This window comes from Loxodonta africana, chromosome 7 (assembly GCF_030014295.1).
Source record: "Loxodonta africana isolate mLoxAfr1 chromosome 7, mLoxAfr1.hap2, whole genome shotgun sequence".
Lineage (NCBI taxonomy): Eukaryota > Metazoa > Chordata > Mammalia > Proboscidea > Elephantidae > Loxodonta > Loxodonta africana.
In genome coordinates, this window is record NC_087348.1 from 61,086,994 (window position 1) to 61,110,327 (window position 23,334).

The window sequence follows — 23,334 nt, forward strand, 5'->3', positions numbered from 1 at the left end:
CAAGAAGATAAAATACTTAGGAATAAATCTTACCAAGGATGTAAAAGACCTATACAAAGAAAACTACAAAGCTCTACTACAAGAAATTCAAAAGGACATAATTAAGTGGAAAAACATACCTTGCTCATGGATAGGAAGACTTAATGTAGTAAAAATGTCTATTCTACCAAAAGCCATCTATACATATAACGCACTTCCAATCCAAATTCCAATGTCATATTTTAAGGGGATAGAGAAACAAATCACCAACTTCATATGGAAGGGAAAGAAGCCCCGGATAAGCAAAGCATTACTGAAAAAGAAGAAGAAAGTGGGAGGCCTCACTCTACCTGATTTCAGAAGCTATTATACAGCCACAGTAGTCAAAACAGCCTGGTACTGGTACAACAACAGGCACATAGACTAGTGGAACAGAATTGAGAACCCAAATATAAATGCATCCACGTATGAGCAGCTGATATTTGACAAAGGACCAGTGTCAGTTAATTGGGGAAAAGATAGTCTTTTTAACAAATGGTGCTGGCATAACTGGATATCGATTTGCAAAAAAATGAAACAGGACCCATACCTCACACCATGCACAAAAACTAACTCCAAGTGGATCAAAGACCTAAACATAAAGACTAAAATGATAAAGATCATGGAAGAAAAAATAGGGACAACCCTAGGAGCCCTAATACAAGGCATAAACAGAATACAAAACATTACCAAAAATGATGAAGAGAAACCTGGTAACTGGGAGCTCCTAAAAATCAAACACCTATGCTCATCTAAAGACTTCACCAAAAGAGTAAAAAGACCACCTACAGATTGGGAAAGAATTTTCAGCTATGACATCTCCGACCAGCGCCTGATCTCTAAAATCTACATGATTCTGTCAAAACTCAACCACAAAAAGACAAACAACCCAATCAAGAAGTGGGCAAAGGATATGAACACACATTTCACTAAAGAAGATATTCAGGCAGCCAACAGATACATGAGAAAATGCTCTCGATCATTAGCCAGTAGAGAAATGCAAATTAAAACTACGATGAGATTCCATCTCACACCAACAAGGCTGGCATCAATCCAAAAAACACAAAATAATAAATGTTGGAGAGGCTGCTGAGAGATTGGAACTCTTATACACTGCTGGTGGGAATGTAAAATGGTACAACCACTTTGGAAATCTATCTGGCGTTATCTTAAACAGTTAGAAATAGAACTACCATACAACCCAGAAATCCCACTCCTCGGAATATACCCTAGAGAAATAAGAGCCTTTACACAAACAGATATATACACACCCATGTTTACTGGAGCTCTGTTTACAATAGCAAAAAGCTGGAAGCAACCAAGGTGTCCATCAACGGATGAATGGGTAAATAAATTGTGGTATATTCACACAATGGAATACTATGCATCGATAAAGAACAGTGACGAATCTCTGAAACATTTCATAACATGGAGGAACCTGGAAGGCATTATGCTGAGCGAAATGAGTCAGAGGCAAAAGGACAAATATTGTATAAGACCACTATTATAAGATCTTGAGAAATAGTAAAAACTGAAAAGAACACATACTTTTGTGGTTACAAGGCGGGGAGGGAGGGAGGGAGGGAGAGGGTTTTTTATTGATTAATCAGTAGATAAGAACTGCTTTAGGTGAAGGGAAGGACAACACTCAATACATGGAAGGTCAGCTCAATTGGACTGGACCAAAAGCAAAGAAGTTTCCGGGATAAAATGAATGCTTCAAAGGTCAGCCGAGCAAGGGCGGGGGTCTGGGGACCATGGTTTGAGGGGACTTCTAAGTCAATTGGCAAAATAATTCTATTAAGAAAACATTCTGCATCCCACTTTGAAATGTGGCGTCTGGGGTCTTAAATGCTAACAAGCGGCCATCTAAGATGCATCAATTGGTCTCAACCCACCTGGAGCAAAGGAAAATGAAGAACACCAAGGTCACACGACAACTAAGAGCCCAAGAGACAGAAAGGGCCACATGAACCAGAGACCTACATCATCCTGAGACCAGAAGAACTAGTTGGTGCCCGGCCACAATCAATGACTGCCCTGACAGGGAGCACAACAGAGAACCCCTGAGGGAACAGGAGATCAGTGGGATGCAGACCCCAAATTCTCATAAAAAGACCATACTTAATGGTCTGACTGAGACTAGAGGAATCCTCGTGGCCATGCTCCCCAGACCTTCTGTTGGCACAGGACAGGAACCATCCCCGAAGACAACTCATCGGACATGAAAGGGACTGGTCAGTGGGTGGGAGAGAGATGCTGATGAAGAGTGAGCTAATTATATCAGGTGGACACCTGAGATTGTGTTGGCATCTCTTGTCTGGAGGGGGGATGGGAGGATAGAGAGAGAGGGAAGCTGGCAAAATTGTCACAAAAGGAGAGACTGAAAGGGCTGACTCAATAGGGGGAGAGCAAGTGGGAGTACGGAGTTAGATGTATGTAAACTTATATGTGACAGACTGGTTGGATTTGTAAACGTTCACTTGAAGCTTAATAAAAGTTAATAAAAAAAATTTAAATAAATGGATAATAAATTCAAAAAGAAAAAAAAAATCAAATTTATACTTACATCATGGAGTGGGAAGGCAGATGAGTAAGTTTTAGAATTTAGTAGTCTTTCAATCCCAAACCTTTTCTTCCCCTCTTCTGTGCCAAAAGGACACCGTGAGAGAATATAGTAAACCTACAAAGCAAGTAGAGCAACAGTGTCACATCTCAGAACTGATGCTTCCCATATTTGTTTTCCAATTTTTTCTCCCTATTATTAAAACAATATGCACTTTGAATGTAAATACAGGCTATGATTACAGAAGGAAGCTTCTCTTCTAGATGTCCGGGGGAAGATGTAGAGTGTGGGGTTGTATGGAGTTTCCAGGTATTTTTAGCTCCTGAATGTGAGAGCTCCTCAATCTCCTGGTGGGTGGATCATAAGTTTCTTTTCTTCTCTGGTTCCAAGCTTCTCCAGGAGTTCTTTGTGGTACTAACGACTCAGTTAAGGGAATATGGGGTAGAACTGATACTTAGCCAAGTCTTAAAATATTTCTTCAATTAATTACTCTCACGATTTACACAGGGCTGCTCCTGATACCTAAATATATTAACTCAAGAGTACCATATCTCTGTAATCACTCTGCAAACACTGTATTTTAATTTTAGTTTTCTCCTACATGTAAACTGGGCTTTGGCTTCCTCTGTTCTTGTATTTCTGTAAATTCAATCTCATTTGTTTTTGCCTTTCCAGGCTTTTCAGATCTTCTGTTTTTTCTGCTTTCTATTCTTTTGGTCTTTTTAGCACTGTTTTAGATTTATTTCCCTTACCTCCTTTTTATATTTCATCATTCAAGGATTGATTGGGATGATTGTTGTCCTTGAATTGTCATTTTTATCTAATCTAGCCATTCATTTCAATGGCAGCTTAATATTCCATCTTGGTAAATATGCCATAATTTATACAAGTTGATTTTAATTTTTATAAACAACATGTGAGTATCAACTATTTTACACACCTTGCATTATTTCCTTAAGAAAGATTCACTAAAATAAGAACTCTGTCTTCAGGTGACAACAAAGAGGAAAATCTAACTCTACTAGATAGATATTAAGACTTACTATAAAGCTATGGGGCAACCCTGGTGGCATAGTGGTGAAGTGCTACAGCTGCTAACCAAAGGGTCAGCAGTTCAAATCCACCAGGTCCTCCTTGGAAACTCTATCGGGCAGTTCTACTCTGTCCCGTAGGGTCGCTCTGAGTAGGAATCAACTTGACGGCACTGGGCATGTTTTTGTTTTTTGGTTTTTTTTTAATAAAGCTATGGTAATAAATATGGTATGGTATTTTCAAATGAAAACAAATCTTAATTTAGGTAAGGACAAATTTTATTCAAAAGATATTTTATTCAAGAGGAGGAAAGCAACTTTTGAAAGAAGGGGAGGGGGCTATTGACCTATTATACATATATATATAAAATATCCTTATATATGCGAGTCCTGGTGGCACGATGGTTAAAGTGTTCAGCTTCCATAAAGATTTATAGCCTTGAAACCCTATTGGGCAGTTCTAATCTGTCCCATAGAGTCCCTATGAGTCAGAATCAACTTGACGGCAAGGTGTTTGGGATATTATATATATATGCATGTAATTCTGGACTACACCCATGGAAGCAGCAGTCAAGAAATCAAAAGATGCACTGCATCAGGCAAATCTGCTGCAAAAGAACTCTTTAAAGTGTTTAAAAGCAAAGACGTCACCTTGAAGACTAAGGTGCGCCTTACCCAAGCCATGGTGTTTTCAATTGCCTCATATGCATGTGAAAGCTGGATGATGACTTTGAATTGTGGTGCTGGAGAAGAATATTGAATATACAGTGGACTGCCAAAAGAATGAATAAATCTGTCTTGGAAGAAGTAAGACCAGAATGCTCCTCTGAAGCAAGAATGGCAAGACTATGTCTCACACACTTTGGACATGTTGTCAGGAGGAATCAGTCCCTGGAGAAGGACATCATGCTTGGTAAAGTGGAGGGTCAGCTTAAAAGAGGAAGACCCTTAACAAGATGGACTGTTGCAGCGCCTGCAACAATGGGCTTAGGCATAACAACGATTATGAGGATGGTGCAGGACAAGGCAGTGATTTTTTCTGTTGTATATAGGGTCACTACGAGTTGGAATCAACTTGACAGCACCTAACAAAAATAATTTCGGATAATTTGGTAATATATAAAAATATACATAACATGCAAATATATGCTAATATCTCCTAAGCTGATCATACCATGCAGATAGCCCAGGAAGGGGAGGGAGGAAAGATTTACATACTAGAACTTTTACTCTTTTGTTAATGGTAAAAACAAATTCCACTAGGTCTATACAGAACGCTGGTAGTAAGGTGGTTAACAGCTCATCTGCTAACCAAAATGTTGCCAGTCTGAATCCACCAGGCTCTCCTTGGAAACTCTAGGGGGCAACTCAAATCTATCCTGTAGGGTCGCTATGAATTGGAATCAACTCAACGAGAACGGATTTGGTTTCGTTTTTTTTTATACACACCTTCCAAATTTTACCCCATTGAGTAACACTGATTACAAAGATTTTATTTTAATATCCTTGCAATGACTGATTTGAGAATGATGTGAGGCAGAATAGTCTTTTCAGCTATACAGACTAACTGCCTAGGGCAACACAGAATTCAGATCTTAAAACAACGAGCAGTGAGCTTGCTCACAAGCAGATATTAACTGATATCCTGTTCTTCTCAGTGAGCACATGTAAATCTCTGAGAGGCCGCCAAAGAAACTTAACAGGTATGTGATTCAGTCACTGACTCCATATCCTCACCAGCACTGAACAAAATACCCTAGAACTAAATAGAATAATCTATCTGTCATAAGGATGTGAAAGATTAGTCAGATCAATAACTATAGTAAGTAACGCTTCCTGAGCACATGCTATGTGGCAGGCACTGTTCAAAGCCTTTTATATGGTAACTCATTTAATTTTTTGCATAACAAACGAGACAGATATTAGCCCTACAATGACACAAAGAAATACTGGAACAGGAATCATGATGCTCTAAGAGAGGGGTCTTAAATGAGAAAATTAAACATCGTAGTACTACAAATGAAGAAGAAATATTACTATTCAAAAGACTGAAAATCATTTCAAATGATGTGGAAAAAATTCTGAGGTTTCTGAAATGCTATTTATGTATATATAAAAAAATCAAAACATCCCATTTCCATGCACTGAGTGTACAAAACAAAACTGTGTCTCTAAGACCTTTTTACAAAAATTACAATTGGCCTCTGCCTCCCAATTGAGCACTTTCCTGATATTGCATGACACCTTTTCTTTTTTGCATCCACACTGTCAACCATTCATTTTTAGAAAACAATTTGAGATGTAGGGAGGTTAATGGATTTGTGTAATCCTAATGGACTTTTGAACCTGAACCAAACTACCAAATATTTATTAAAATTTACTCAAAAAAACTCTTGCAGACATAGTGTCATACATGTATATGTACAAAAGCACAAATAGGTAAACATCCCTTCCTTGAATGGCTATATACACAAAGGTCTTTTCTACCTACAATTCTGTTCCTTGCTGAGGTCGGAAAGAAGGTTGACTCGTCTTCAATGAGGAAGAGCTCCTGCCGATGTCTGGTGAATTGGGCAGTGAAATATTCAGGATGAGGGTGCTTCACAGCCTTTTTGAGCTTCAGAGGCCCAAGGACACAGCTAAAGGGGTTTGCATCAGGTGGGGGTATATCACTCTCCCTAATGGGCATTTTCATTCCCAACACTTCAGCATAGGTAATTAATACCTCCCAAGGGGCATGGATCTTGACAAAGTAAGTTTTTCCATCTTCAGAGTCCTGCATAAAAAGGAGGCAAGATAACAGAAAACTTAATGATCTGCTTATTACTGGCTAATTAAAGAAATAAAATAAAATTTTATAAAAATCTCAAATTAAAGATGTCTCAGTACTTTCAATTCATTGAATTTTTTTCAGCAAAACTTCTAGAAAAGGAAGTGTTAAAATATATGCTTAGATATACATATATATACATATACACATGCATGTGCACACACACATATACATATGTATATATATATGTGTATATATATGTGTATATATATATGTGTGTATATATATATATTTTTTTTTTTTCTCCTGCACAGAGGCTGGTGGGATCAAACCTCCAACCTTTAGGTTAGCAGTAGAGAACTTAACCATTGCCACACAAGTGTTGCTACGAGTCAAAATTGACTCAATGGCAAACAACAACAACAACAAATATATACATGTATATAAAACAACATATACGTATATAGATATAGATATATAATTTGTTGTTGTTAACTGCCATCAAGTCGGTTCTGACTCACAGGGACTGTATGAAAAACAGAACAAAACACTGTCCGGTCCTGTGCCACCCTCACAACCATTGTTACGCTTGAGACCATTGTCGCAGCCACTGTGTCAATCCATCTCAGTGAGCGTCTTCCTCATTTTTGCTGACCCTTTAAGAAGCACGATGTCCTTCTCCAGGGACTAGGCCCTCCTGATAATACATCCAAAATACATGAGACAAAGTCTTGCCATCCTTGCTTCCAAGGAGCTTTCTGGCTATACTTCTTCCAAGACAGGCTTGTTCGTTCTTCTGGCAGTCCATGGTATATTTAATATCCTTGGCCAAACCATAATTCAAAGGTGTCAAATCTTCTTCTTCTGTCTTCCTTATTCATTGCCCAGTTTCCATATGCATATGAGATGTCTGAAAATACCATGGCTTGGGTCAGGTGCACCTTAGACCTCAAAGTGACATCTTTGCTTTTTAACACTTTAAAGAGGTCTTTTGCCACAGATTTGCCTAATGCAATACATCCTTTAATTTCTTGACTGCTGCTTCCATGAGTGTTGGCTACGGATCCAAGTAAATGAAGTCCTTGACAACTTCAGAATTTTCTCAGGTTATCAAGATGTTGTTTATTGGTTCAGTTAGGAGGATATTTGTTTTCTTTATGTTGAGGTGCAATCCATACTGAAGTCTGTGGTATTTGATCTTCATCAATAAGTGCTGCAAGTCCTACTCATTTTCAGCAAGCAATATTGTGTCATCTTTATTGTAGGTTGTTAATGAGTCTTCCTCCAATCCTGATGCCATGTTTTTCTTCATATGGTCCCGTTTCTTGGATTATTTGCTCAGCATAAAGATTGAATAAGCATTGCGAAAGGATACACCTTTCCTGACTTTAAAACGTGTAGTATGCCCTGTTCTGTTCGATTGACTGCCTCTTGGTCTATGTACAGGCTCCATCTGTGCAAAATTAAATGTTCTGGAATTCCCGATCTTCACAATGTTGTCCATAATTTATGACCCACACAGTTGAATGCCTTTGCATAGTCAACAATATACAGGTAAACATCTGTCATGGGTTGAATTATGTCCCCCCAAAAACATGTGTATCAATGTGGCTGGGCCATGATTCCCAGTATTTTGTGGCTGCCCTCCATTTCGTGACTGTAACCTTATGTTAAAGAGGATTAGGGTAGGATTATAACACCCATGCTAAGGTCACGTCCCTAACCCAATATAAAGGGAGTTTCTGTGGGGTGTGGCCTGCACCGCCTTTTATCTTACAAGAGATAAAAGGAAAGGGAAGCAAGTAGAGAGTTGGGGACTTCATACCACCAAGAAAGCAGTGCCAGGAGCAGAGTGTGTCCTTTGGACCTGAGGTTCCTGCGCTGAGATGCTCTCAGACCAAGGGAAGGCTGATGCATCACAAGGACCTTCCTCCCGAGCTGGCAGATAGAGAAAGCCTTTCCCCGGGACCAGTGTCCCGAATTCGTATTTCTAGCCTATTGGACTGTAAGAAAATTAATTTCTCTTTGTTAAAGCCATCCACTTGTGGTATTTTTGTTATAGCAGCACTAAATAACCAAGACAACATCTTTTTGGTATTCTCTGCTTTCAGCCATGATCCATCTGACATCAGGATTGATATACCTCATCCCGTATCCTTTTCTGAATCCTGCTTGAATTTCTGGCGGTTCCTGTCAATGCACTGATGCAATTGCTTTTGAATGATTTTCAACATAATTTTACTTTTGTGTGATATTAATGATATTGTTTATTTCTGCTTTCTCTTGGATCAGCTTTCTTTGTAATAGGCACAAATATGGGAAACCCTGGTGGCATAGCGGTTAAGTGCTAGGGCTGCTAACGAAAAGGTTGGCAGTTCAAATCCACCGGGTGCTCCTTCAAAACTCTATGGGGCCGTTCTACCCTGTCCTATAGGGTTGTTATGAGTCAGAATTGACTCGATGGCAACGGGTTTGTTTTGTTTTTCCAATTAGTTGGCCAGGTAGATATCCTCCAAATTTCTTAGCATGGATGAGTGAGCACCTCCAACGCTGCATCCATTTGATGAAACATTTCAGTTGGTATTCCATCAATTCCTGTAGCCTTGTTTTCACCAATGCCTTCAGTGCAGCTCGGACTTCTTCCTTCAGTACCATCAGCTCTTGATTATACACTACCTCCTGAAATGGTTGAATGTCGACCACTTCTTTTTGGCACAGTGACTGTACTCCTTCCTTCTTCTTTTGATGCTTCCTGCATTGTTCTGTATTTTCCCCATTGCAATACTGAAGGACAGAATCCTTCAATATTGCAACCCGAGGCTTGAATTTTTTCTTTAATTCTTTCAGCTTAAGAAATGCTGAGTGTGTTCTACTCTTTTGGTTTTCTACCTCCAGGTCTTTTCACTTGTCATTAAAATACTTTGTCTTCTCGAGCCGCCCTTTGAAAATTTCTGTTCAACTCCTTGCTTCATCATTTCTTCTACTTGCTTTACCTACTCTATGTTCAAGAGCAAGTTTCAGAGTCTCTTCTGACATCCATTTTGGTCTTTTCTTTTTAATGACTCTTACCTTCTTCATGTATGATGTCCTTGATGTCATTCCACAACTCATCTGATCTTCAGTCATTAGTGTTCAATGTTTCAAATCTATTCTTTAGATGGTCTCAAAATTCAGGTGTGATAAATTTCAGGTCGTATTTTGGCTCTCATGGACTTGCTCTGGTGGCATAGTGGTTAAGAGCTAGGGCTGCTAACCAAAAGGTCAGCAGTTCGAACCCACCAGATGCCTCTTGGAAACTGTATGGGACAGTTCTACCCTGTCCTATAGGGTTGCTATGAGTCAGAATTGACTCGACGGCAACAGGTTTGGTTTGGTTTTGGTTTGGACTCGCTCTAATTTTCTTCAGCTTCAACTTGAATTTGCTTATGAGCAGTCAATACTGTTCTGCAGTCAGCCCCTAGCCTCCTTCTGACTGATGATATTGAGCTTCTCCATCGTCTCCTTCCACAGGTGTAGTCTATTTGATTCCTGTGTATTCCATCCTTTGTATTCCATATGGTAAGGTTCACATGTATAGTCACCATTTATGTTGTTGAAAAAACATATTTGCAATGAAGAAGTCATTTGTCTTGCAAAATTCTATTATGTGGTCTCTGGTGTTGTTCGTATCATCAAGGCCATATTTTTCAGCTACTGATCCTCCTTCTTTGTTTCCAACTTTCTCCTTCCAGTAAATATCAGTGCATCTTGATTGCATGTTTAATCAGTTCCAGACTGCGGAAGTTGGTAAAAAATCTTCAATTTCTTCATCTTTGGACTTAGTGGTTGGTGTGTAAATTTGAATAGTAGTCGTATTAACTGGTCTTCCTTGTAGACATACGGATATTATCCTATCATGGACAGCATTGTACTTCAGGACAGAGAACTTCAAATGTTCTTTTTGAGAACAAATATGACGCCATTCCTCTTAAATTTGTCATTCCTGGCATATAAGACCATGATTGTGTGATTCAAAATGGCCAATACCAGTCCATTTCAGTTCACTAATGCCTGTGATATTGATCTTTATGTATTCCATTTCATTTTTGATGACTTCCAATTTTCCCACATGCATACTCTGTATATTACACGTTCCAATTATTAATGGGTGTTTGCAGCTGTTTATTCTCATTTCAAGTCATGCCATATCAGCAAATGAAGGTCCGAAAAGCTTGACTCCATCCACATCACTAAGATTGACTCTATTTTCAGGAGGCAGCTCTTCCCTAGTCCTATTTTGAGTGCCTTCCAACCTGAGGCACTCGTTTTGAAGCACTATATCAGACAATGTTCTCTTGCTTTTTATAAGGTTTTTACTGGGCAATTCCTTCAGAAGTAGACCTCCAGACCCTTCTTCCTAGTCTGTCTTTGTCTGGAAACTCCACTAAAGTCTGTCCACCGAGTGTGACCCTGCTGGTATTTGAAATTCCTGTGGCCAAGGTTCCAGTATCACAGCAACATGCAAGCTACCACAGTACAGTAAACTGACAGACATGTGGTAGTTATATATATATATATACATATACACACACACACACACACACACACACATAGAGAGAGAAAGAAATTTAAAAATATATATACTTCATGTTCAATGTAGACTAAGCCCAAAATCCACAGCTCTTTATGTGGCTCTGAGCAATCACTAAGTTTTTAAAGATGAGTGACGAGCTTGGAATTGTGTTTTGCTTATATGAAGGATATACACAACTACGAAATTTACTCATTCTTCTTACGCAGCTTCTATGTATAACCCACACATAGAAGAAGAGCTTTAGATAATAAAGGTTCATTACAGAAATGATCAGTCATAAATTGTGTGGTATAATACACATTCATTAGTTCAATTTTAAAAAGGGGATAAATAAGAACTAAGTGAAAAAAGGGTCGCTATGAGTCAGAATCAACTCAACGGCACTGGGTTTAAGCGAAATAAACAAATAAATGAATAACCTGTTGCCATGGAGTCAATTCCAACTCAAAGCAACCCTATAGAACAGAGTAGAACTGCCCCATTGAGTTTCCAAGGAGCACCTGGTGTATACAAACTGCTGACCTTTTGGTTAGCAGATGTAGCTCTTAACCACTATCCCATCAGGGTTTCCAAGTAAGAACTAGAGATTATTAATTTAGAACGGAAGAGTTCTCGAAGTTTCATCAACAGGTGGGAATTGAAATAGGTCTCTAGAAAACCAGTAGGTGGTAGGAGATAAAAAGAACTTGGCATACTGATGCAACAGAAAAAGTATCTTGGCTTAAATAACAGGTTGTGCTGGAAGCTATCCAAGTTAACTAGCTAGGGTGCCAGATTACAGGCAGCCTTCAAATGAGACAGATATGAAGCAAAGACAGTGTCTTCATTTTTTCTTTTTATTCTGGATGGGAATCATGGGTATCTATTTTTAAAATGCTCCACTGATTATCCCACACTCAGGGCAAAGATCTACTTACCTGGAAGACCAGAGCCTAAACGATGTCAAGCACACATATCTGTAGCCAAATGAACCATTTCATTGTCCCCAAACACAAGTCTATCACATCAAAGGACGGAACAGGAGAAAACAACACTTAAAACACCAACCTTCCAGTAAAAATTAACAATTACATTTACCCTTTTGTCTTCAGTTTCCAACTCAAGACCTGTTTTTCTGAGATTTATTTCAAACTCTCTTCTTCTTTCCTGTGACAAAACAAATAAACAGAATTACGCAGAGCACGCTTCTGTCCAGTGAATACGTAGAATCATTTCACAATGGCTCTGTCTTTGGATAAGGTTCTCTACCCCTTCCATTGTTGTGTGAAAAGTGCTACATGAATTGCACTGATCTTGGTACCATGTACTATCTTTCACCTATACTATAATCCTCAAAACGGGAGGAAAGAATCTGAGAAATGGGCACTAGCTGATGGGGAAACTGGGGTCAGAAATTTTTTTACTTTTTCTTTTTAAGTTGGGAGAATTAACAGATACTTGTGTGTTGAAAATTATGACCTAGTAAAGAACAACAATTACACAAAATATAATTTAGGAGAGAGGAGCAAGGTGTTACAGTGATATTCTTACATAGGTGTGCAAAAAAGAGCTAATATGAACCCGCTGTCCTTAGAAAGGCCTGCTTGCAAGATTGGCGCTTCACTAGCATCTGGCAATTTGGGTTTCAGGAAGATTCCCACTATTCCCAGAACTGGTAAGAGTGGCTCACTGTGCTTAAACTATTTGTAATAATTATGCTGTTTATGGTGAATACCTGCTTCCCTCTGGGAGTATATTTTGGTATGTGCTAGGCAGAAGGTGACTACATAGTCATTCATGGACCATCCTAGGCCAATAAAAATGTAGGTACTCAGTCTGTAATGCATTTCTCTAGGAGATAATATTTTGCATGTGTTGTTACACATCATTGTTGGAGATATTAAGTGCATCCTGTGTGATTACACTGAGAGAAGACTCTTAGAAACTTGCATCTGGTTTCCTCTGGACTTCACCCCATGTGCCCTTCCCTTTGCTGATATTAGTTTGCCTTTTCTTTTTTTGCCGTAATAACTCATAGGTATCAATATCATAGTAAGCTGTACCTTGTGAGTTCTTCTAGTGAATAATGAAACCTGGGGGTAGTATTGGGACCCTCAAAGAATAGACAAAAGGGAATGGGACCCAGTGCATAAGTGAAGGGGTTGGCTTTAGATAGAAGGATAAATAATTCATCTACAAAGGGCAGAAAGTTAGATCGTACATGTTTAGATGCAGACAGATGGATATACATGGTGGTGAAAATTTATAGAATTTATCTTCTACTTCCTTCAGTTTTCTCAATGAAATGGAAAAATTTGGTCAGCTAAGCTTGAAAATGGAAAATCAGAGGTGTAAGAAAGAAGTTATAAAAGAGTCATACAGGATAGTGAGAGACTGAAAATAACAGGGATATAATTATGACTGACAAGCACCATTAAGGACTCAGTTGTGTCTGTGGGCACAAATATAAGGCACAATTGGTCAGTGGCCTGTGTGTTTTTCTTTCTTCATTAGTGCTTGCATTTAATAGATGGAAAGTTGAATTAACTAGAGTTGTGGTTTTGCCAAGTAAATACAATTGAGGCAAAAGACTTAATGGCATATGTATGAGAGTGATTAAAATTATTGGCCATGAGATTTAAGCTGGATAAGGATAGGGACATTGGTGGTTCAGTGGCAGAATTCTCACCTTCCATGTAGGGGACCTGGGTTCAACTCCAGGCCAATGCATCTAATAACCAGCTATTTTTCAGTGGAGGCTTGCATGCTGCTATAACAATGAACAGGTTTCAGTGGAGCCTCCAGACTAAGATGTTGTTGTCAGGTGCCATTGAGTCAGTTCCAACTCATAGTGACCCTACGTACAATAGAACAAAACACTGCCCGGTCATGTGCCATCCTCACAATCATTGTTATGCTTGAGCCCATCGTTGCAGCCACTGTGCCAATCCATCTTGTTGAGAGTCTTCCTCTTTTTCAAAAGACCCTCTACTTTACCAAGCATGATATCCTTCTCCAGAGACTGATTCCTCCTGATAACATGTCCAAAGTATGTGACACATAGTATCACCATCCTTGCTTCTAAGGGGTATTCTAGTTGTACTTCTTCCAAGACAGTTCTTTTGGCAGTCCATGGTATATTCAATATTTTTTGCCACACCACAATTCAAAGGCCTCAATTCTTCTTCGGTCTTCCTTATTCATCATCCAGTTTTCACATACATATAAGGCAATTGAAAATGCCATGGGACTAAGACAGACTAGGAATAGACCTGCTGACCTACTTCTAAAAATCAGCCAATGAAAATCCTATGGGTTACAATAGTCTGATCCACAACCAATTATGGGGATGGCACAGACCAGGCAGAGTTTTGTTCCATTGTGCTGGGGTCGCCATGTGTCAGGGGCTGACCTGACAGCAGCTAATAACAACAACAACAAAGACAGGGAAGAGGAGGACAACGAGCAATGAAGAGCTGGAATAATAGTTATGTTGAGGGTCCTGATAGGTCTGTAGGATGGAAGGCATGGGTCAAAAATACTTAAGCAGTTGGGCAGACAGTTGAGCACGGAATAAGAATATAAAGTGGTTGCAGTTATTAGTAATAACAAGTTCCAAACCAAACAAACAAACAAACCAACCCACTGCATGAGTCAATTCTGACTCACAGCAACCCTACAGGACAGAGGAGAAGCGCCCCACAGGGTTTCCAAGGCTATAATCTTTATGGAAGCAGACTGCCACATCTTTCTCCCATGGAGAGGCTGGTGGGTTTGAAACACTGACCCTTTCGGTTAACAGCCAAGCGCTTAACCACTGGGCCCACAGGGTTCCTCTTAACAAGTTTCAGGGGGTAGTAAATGGGTGAGTTGGGGACGAAGCTAAGTTAATTGAATGAGGGGAGTTCAGGAAGAAGGCCAGTTTGCCAAACTAATCATTTATGTATGTATTGAAATTAATTAAAAAAGGAGTATTGGTAGAAAGAGGGACAGTAAGTCAGGAGCTAAAATTATTGGGAAATAAAAGGGAAGATGCAGGGATTCAATAGATGACAGCAACAATGCAGGGTAGTGATAATATGACAAAATGAGATACAGAAGTCAGGATTTTAGGGAGAAAGGAGGGAGGATGCATTGCAATGAACAATAAGATATATGGAGGGTAAGCACTTACCCCATCTCCAGGAAAAGGCAGTGTAAGGAAAAAACGACCACTATTTAACCCTGGTGGCGTAGTGGTTAAGTGCTATAGCTGCACACCAAAAGGTCGGCAGTTCAAATCCACCAGGCACTCCTTGGAAACTCTATGGAGCAGTTCTACTCTGTCCTATAGGGCTGCTATGAGTCAGAATCGACTCGATGGCAACAGGTTTTTCATGGAAGGAAGCAACAAACCTCAGTGAAGTGTCAGTTTTGAAAAAGCATTCAGAGAAGAGGTGAAGATGACGATGGACCATGAATTTCAGAGATTTGGTAGAAGGGTTTTCCAAGAGAGGTCAGAAGAAAGGGACAGAACTGAAAATGTACACAGTCTTTTGGGGACAATATCTATAATTAAAATTTTGTATGGCATTTATTTCATACGTAAGTATATAAGTAAATGGTATGTGTGTGTATATTATTAATTCATTATTTTAAATATCTAATATTTACTGAGCATTCACTATGGTCAAACCACTGTCTCAGGCATTTGGGTATAGAGCAACGAACAAGACAAAGACCTTGGCCTCATGAAACTTAATTTATGGTAATGGAGACATACAATAAACAAGTAAAAACGAATAAATTATTTAAGTTCAGAAAGTGGTGTTATAATAAAAATAAAATAGGATAAGGAGATGGAGCATAATGGGGAGGCTACTTCAAATAAAATGGATCAGTTCTTAAGTTTTCAAAATGAAAACTGCATATAATAAAGACTATATTCTGACATTTATCTCAAATTTCATTGTCCCTTTAATATCTAAAGAAAGCTGTATAAGAAATACATCAACTTACTTGGAAGAAAAATAAAAAGAAGCTAGTTTCCAAAAGGCCCCAAAAATAAACGGCTACCACACTTCCAGTTTTTGGCTGCCTATATTGTATATATTGTAGTCTTCTCACACAGTTTTAGCTTTCAGTATCACTTCAGAGCCCTCTGACTCACATAATTCAATGCGGACATTATAGGCAGTCCTGGAGTTATGAATGAGATCTATTCCTAAAGGTATCTTCAAGTTGAGTTTGTAGGGAAGTCGGAACAGGTACATACGGTTCTTATTCAGTCTTACTTACTTCACCGACTCGATGACAACGGGTTTAGTGCAAGAAAAGGCTCGATGCCTTTTCGGTGATTTACAAGCTTCATGTGTAGCAAGTGAAAGTGATTGTGATGAAGAATTTGTTGTCAGTACAGGTGGGTTCAGCAGTTCAAATCTGCCGGGTGCTCCTTGGAAACTCCATGGGGCAGTTCTACTCTGAGTCAGAATAGACTGATGGCACTGGGTTTGGTTTTTTTGATTTATGGGTGGGTTCAATCATTTTAAAATGAGGGCAAATTTACAAAGCATTAAAGGGCAAGTATGGGTTGTCTGTGGCACTGGGTTTTTGGGATGGGTTGTCTGTAAGTCGGCAGTTATAACCCGGGGACTGCCTGTATCTCAAACTACAGAATGTGTTTCTTTTTATTATTTCTGTTTTTCATTCACTAAGTACTTACCACCTTTATGTCTCCTTCTTTCTTTATGTCATCAACATAGGAAAGCACAAAATCAATTTGTCTAACCCCATCTCGAAAGAAGATAGAATCCTTGCTTTGTAGACATTTTTTAAACTGCAGGAGACATAAGTGGCACAACTGTAAACTATAATTTTATTCTCCGATTGTAAAAACATTAAAAGAATTATCTACAATTTTGTCCCCAGCTAGTATTTTCAGTCCTGAAATGCCAGGTCAAGAAAAATAACCAGAATTTTCATCCACCTAAGAATATGCCCGTTTTAGTACGTGAAGATTCCACATAGGCGATGCATATATATTAAACAATGAGGACTCAGGACAAAGCTAAGCACGTTAATTATATGCACACACAATGAAAAGACTGCAATTATAGCAAAGTATAAAGTGAGTATATGTACACATGGATCCTGAAATGTATATTCAGAGAGACTTGTCATCTTCAGTAAACAATATACCAAGGAGCCAACGACATCATCCATCATTACACAAAGCTCTGATGGGTATGATTAATTAGACAGCAATTCATAGAACCTCAGTATAAGAAAAGTTAATTTATGATTAATATCATTTATACTATGTTCTTTATAAAATTTTCATTTTCTAACTCAATTTTTGAAGGGTGAAAACCAAAACCAAGGTGCACTTATAAATTAGGAAGCAGGTAGTAGCTTGCCAGCTGGTCTCATGACAAGTAAGCTCTCGTGCAAAGCTCCCTTCAGCATCAGATTTCTCAGGTGAGTCAAAATCAATCCTCTGTTAACATTTGATTATCAACTCTCAGTATAATAGACAAACTTACAAGCTCAAGTTCCCATGTTGTTCGCTTTCAAAATGGCAAAAACACTAGAGGTACTTTCAGAAAGGTGAGGTTTCATGTTTCACTGATCCCATCATCTTCAGAGTTTACATGCAATATGTAAAACTTAATACTTATAATGGCTCATATGTAATGTATATGATTCAAATAGATGACTCAGTGGATTTCTCTCACTCTGTGATGCAAAGTCAATATAGACAACTTTCCAATTGCTTTAGCTAATCTGATAATGGGGAGCTGGATGAGTTTAATTTTTATAACCTGTGTATACATCAGCTTATGACTTTCTTTGAAGGTACTCTATGCTGTTTCTCACTCTAATCAGGTCAGACAGCCTCCCATAAAAGGGAATGAATGCCAATCTGTCGTGCATGAATAAGACAAACATGTCCTCTTTGACCTGCGGTTTATGAACAGAGTAACTGTATTTTATGTATGATGACTGTTGTGCCTCAAAAAGGACTACATTAGCTCCCAATCCTCAGGAGAAGATGGGTAGAAAATGAATAAAGAAACAAACAAACAAAAAAACCCAGATAGTCTCGAGATTAAGTAGTAAAATATAGTCACTCAGTTGTTATGTCAGAGTTCTCTGCACCCCAACTAGAAGATGCATATTCACTTCCCTTTTCCTAAAAGAAAATAAGAGAACCTGAGAAAACTCAAACTATCATGCTACACTTGATTAAAAACTGATCACTAAAACAAAAAGAAATAAAGCATTGGCACTCTTGAAAATCACTATAGCATAAACATATTTTATGACATTTACCAAAACTGTGGAAACACATTGAGGCAGAAAATATCCTCATTAGATGAAATATAATTAAAGCATAAAAGTAGAGAAGAAAACAATACTCCTTTTGCTCTAAGTCTGTGATAGCTATATTTGGTTTGTTTGTTTGGTTTGATTTTGCTTTTTTAAACGACTAACGTGTATAGAAGTGCTCGTGTTGTTCAGACAGGCTAAATCTACAAAGAGTAGCTCCAGGGGCAGATGTACACGTGGAAATTGGCAAAAATCACACTCGGAGTGTCTTAGGACTACCAAATAGACAAAGCAGCTAAAAAAATAATCGCTCCAATTATTTTCCTGAGTGCTCAGTCAAAATAGGTATATTTACTTTCCTTTGCCTAAAAGCCAAAGGGCTAACTAGGAACCCCAAATTTTTATCGTTACGTTGTGCCCTCACTATAAACTGTTAAGTTAAAAAAAAAAAAATCACTGACAGTTTTGTAAGTTACCATGAGATACATGTCTTAAGACTGTTAACGAAAACTGGTTGAAGCCATCTAGGGCAGAAAACACTGATAATTTTGCTATATTATAATCGCATATTGTTAAAATTCATCATTTTTTATTTGGCTCAAGGAGAGACATTATTGCAGTGCATATATCTCTATGCGTTTATATTTGGTTCGCTCTAAGAAATGTCTGTTTGCCAGGAGGCAAACATCTGGGTGGCTTCCATTTGTTTGAATCAGTTTCTTAATCTGAAGTTCATAAACCTGGATTCCTTATGTAGGTTCATAACCCTCAGAAATTGTATGTAAATTTTACTTGTATGTGTGCATTTTTAGGAAGAGGGTCCACAGCTTCCATCACATCCGAAAAAGATTAAGAAACATCATTTCAAAACCTCAATTTCCTGAGGACTAGGAATCAGTGAAAAGGTCCCCTCAAAAATCAACGGCTTTCAGGAAGAAAAATGACCCAGGCTATCACTGCAGCCATCCAAAGCATAAGCAACATCACTCGGCACTGGTTTTACCATAAGACGCCGCCTCAGGAACAAATTGTATCGCTTAGCAGTCTGTGAAGCAACCGATAGAGAGTTAGCAAATCATACACAGGAACAAAAGGAAGATTCCAAAAAACAGACACACAAACAAAACCTTAGCATCATCACTCTGTGAGTGTATGTGTGTGTGTGTGTGTGCACGCGACATTTAAAGTTGGAAGGGGAAAAAGGGTAGCGTGAAGGGAAGAGAGGAAAAATAGGAAGAAAACAATTAAGAATAAAGGAAAGGGAAAGAGGAGACTTCAAAAGTTTCTCTAAACAGTGGTTTTAAATTTAAAAAAAAAATTGTGGAATTGAATTAAGAAAGAAAGGAGAGACAGAACACTGGAAAAAAGGAATAATCATTCAATTATTTAAATGCTGAGTTGTCTTCAATCTTCTTTTACCATGGCCAATATTTACCTAAAAATACCTTGGATAATCAGTATTTGAAAGAACGACAAGCCTATGGCACAAAAAAAGCAAGCATTGTGTGCATTTTATAGTATAATGAAAAGACGTATAATCTAAAAAATATTATCAATAAATGGCTTAAATTCCTATTGTTTTCCTAGAATAAGTTGAAGAGGTCAAAGTTACTGGTAATTATTGGAATGAAAATTCCTCTTTTGTTAACAAAATACCTACAAAATAGGAGCTAATATTGCTGTTATTTATTTAAAAGTATATTTTAAATTATGTTCATCTGTTGACCTAGACATTTTGCCACAGCACTTTAATTTTCTTGGGACCTTTCACGAGATTTACAACTACTGCTTTTCTCTGATGTTTTCCCTACACTCGTAAAAGATTTGTTAAAAGAAATGAAATAGTCATATACTGGGGGGGAGGGGCACGTAGGGCCACATTATGACTTTCATGGGCTCAAGGCATGTTTGCCTTCATGGGCCCCTTTCTCCATTTAAAAAAAAAGATAAATGGACTTCTACAAAAGGCATCTAAGAAAAATATACGGCTAACATAATAATGGCAAAAATCTTAATTTTTAAAAATTGCTTTTGTAAACATTGCTAAGTAAATGAAAAGACAAGCCACAAATTGGCAGAAAATATGTGCGATACATACAACTGACAAAGGTCTTACATCCAGAATGTATAAACAACTCTTAAAAGTCGGTCAGAAGATGATCAAGCCCAGTTTAAAAATGGACAAAAGATGTGAACAGACATTGCACAAAAGAAGACACATGACTGGCCAAAATGCCAATGAAAAGAAGTACAACATCAGTATTCATTAGGGAAATCAGAATTAAAACCGCAAGGAGATCTCGCTACCCATTCATTTGTCATTGTTGTTAGTTGCCATCTAGTCAATTCCAACTCATGGCGACCCCATGTGCGTCACAGTGAAACCGGGCTCCAAAGGGCGTTCAAGGCTGTGACCATTTGGAAGCAGACCATCAGGCCTCTCTTCCCGGGCACCTCTGGCTGGGTTTGAACCATTGACCTTTCAGCTAGTAACCCAGCGTTTAGCCATCTGTGCTACCCAGGGACTGCTATCCATTCATTAAAAAAAATTTTTTTTTTTTATTAGAATAACTAAAATTAACAGCTGGCATCAAGTGCTGGTGAGTATGTAGAGCAACTACAACTGTCATACACTGCAGGTAAAAAATGGCACGAGCATTTTTCAAAACATGTAAAGTTATATATAAAATTTCATATATACATATATTTTCATATAAAGTTTCACGTAAAGTTACCATATTCTTTCTATATGCCATATGATCCAGGAATTCTACTCCTAGGAAATCATTCAAGAGAAATGAAAATATATGTCTATAACAAAAGTAGTTTTTAAATAAATGTTCATAACAGCTTTATTCACAATGGTCCCCAAATTGAAAACACCCAAATATTCATCAACAGGTGAATAAACATATTTTGGTAAGTCCATACAATGAGATACTACTCAGCAATAAAAAAGAAAAAAAAAAAAAAACTACTCATGTGTTCAACAAGAGTCAATCCATCAGTATCACTTGGAGTTTTACTTGAATCTCAGAAATATTATGCTGAGCAAAAGAAACCAAAAATCAGCCATAAAGTTTATACCATATGATTCCATTGCATAAAACTTTAGAAAAAATTAATCTATAATGATAAAAAGTAAGGAAATCTAAATGAAGTATGGACTTTAGTTAATAATAATGGATCAATATTAATTGTAACATATGTAACTTACTAATGTAAGATGCTAATAATAGGAGAAAATGAATGTTCAGGATATGGAAATTCTGTGTACCATCTTCTCAACAAATCTAAAACTGTTCTAAAGTAAGAATTTTATTTAAAAAATACTGTTTATTTTAACAACTTACTATTTAACCTAAGACAATGTCAACATAGTGAAATATCACAAGCCATTCTAAAGTGATTTAGAATTTAAAATTTCAATTACCGGCTTATGACATAATTGGGGAAGTTATTTGCAACTTATGTCACCAGCAAGGGGATAATATTTCCAACATATAAAGATCTACTAAAAATCAAGAAAAAAAACAAAACCTAACAGTCTGAGAAAAAACAAATACATATATATATATATAAAACAGGATGATCCAGCAAAATCAATAAGAATAACCATTCATATATAAAAAGATGGACATCTGACTCATAATGAAAGAAATGCAAATGAAAATTTACACTGAGATACCATTTCTCACTATCAAATAGGCAGAAATCTAAAAGGACGACAGCACACTGCTGGTGAGGCTGTGGAAAAATAGGCACTCTCAAACATTGGCAAAACAGAGGGAAATTTGTCAGCATATGTTAAAATTGCATATACATTTATTATTTGATCCAGAAATTCCATTTAGGATGACTCTATCCCAAAGACACATTGGCAAAAATACTTTAAGATCAATGCCCAAGGGTATTCATTACAGCAGTATTTGTAATAGCAAAACGTTAAAAATAACTCATAAGTCCATCAATAAAGGGACTGACTGAATATACTATGCTACATCCCCACAATGGAATATTATGCAGGATACAAATGAATGAGAAAGAAATCTACACACAATACAGAGCTAACTTCAAGCATGTTTTTAAGTAAAAAACCTAGGCACAGAACAGAATATACAACATGCTACCTTTAGTGCAAGAAGCAAAGAGAATTTGAACATACACATGTATGTGCATAGCTACAAATACACAGATATATATTTACTTATATTTTTAAAAGAAAGGAAATGCTAGAAGGATAGACCAAATAAAAATGGTTACTAGAGAAGAATTGAGAGAGAAAGGAATAAAGTTTTCTCTGAGTATGCTTTGTTTCATAGCATCAACATGAGACAGATTTATTTTCAAGCTAATGCAGTCTAAGTTTTAGGGCTTCTGACTTGCACTGGCCCCTTCCAAGGATTTAGGAGGGACTCTAGCAGTTTCGAAACCCTGGTGGTATAGTAGTTCAACCCCTAATCAAAATGTTGGCTGTTCAAGTCCACCGGCCTCTCCTCGGAAACGCTATGGGGCAGTTCTACTCTGTCCTATAGGGTCGCTATGAGTCAGAACTGACTTGATGGCAATGGGTTCTAGCAGTTTGTAGTCATGGTCAAATATTTTTGTAAACTTTTAAGATAGAGTATTTTTGCATTATTTTCTTAAAGAGCGTCACCAAAATTATAAAGTTTCAGGTTTTACAAAACCTTGTTCAATCTGTGGTTTTCAACTTTGTAATCATGTAAATGTTTCACATGATCAAAAATAAAAGTAAATACATAAAAACTAACATAACTTCCATTATTATAATTTCACCAATCCTACAACCATCATACCAGAATACTAAAGATCAGTAATCTAGTGGAAGGCAAATTATCATCTATGCTGAAATTGTCAGTAGAATATAACTCTATTTCCCACAGCAAAGAATGGGAACAAGCAAGCATATTTTAATCACTAGGAAAACAATGAAAAAAATTTTAATATCTTTATTATCCTTTTAATTGATATTCAAATTTTATTTTTAAATAAATCTTACTTCTTCATGATTATTCTTAGGTAAGTATTTATAGGTAAGAAGATTCATGTAAAGGAGAATACTGAACTA

General features: G+C 37.6%; 1 protein-coding gene across 1 annotated transcript in view; it reads right to left on the bottom strand.

Annotated features, from left to right (window-relative positions):
- Positions 1 to 23,334, bottom strand: part of ANO5 (anoctamin 5) — a 115,942-nt gene that overhangs the window by 49,449 nt on the left and 43,159 nt on the right. The window contains exons 3-6 of the mRNA XM_064289447.1: positions 16,639 to 16,752; positions 12,036 to 12,104; positions 6,107 to 6,391; positions 2,588 to 2,701 (exon numbers count right to left, since the gene is read on the bottom strand). Of these exons, the coding sequence (XP_064145517.1) occupies positions 2,588 to 2,701; positions 6,107 to 6,391; positions 12,036 to 12,104; positions 16,639 to 16,752 (582 nt within the window). The remainder of the gene's footprint in view (positions 1 to 2,587; positions 2,702 to 6,106; positions 6,392 to 12,035; positions 12,105 to 16,638; positions 16,753 to 23,334) is intronic.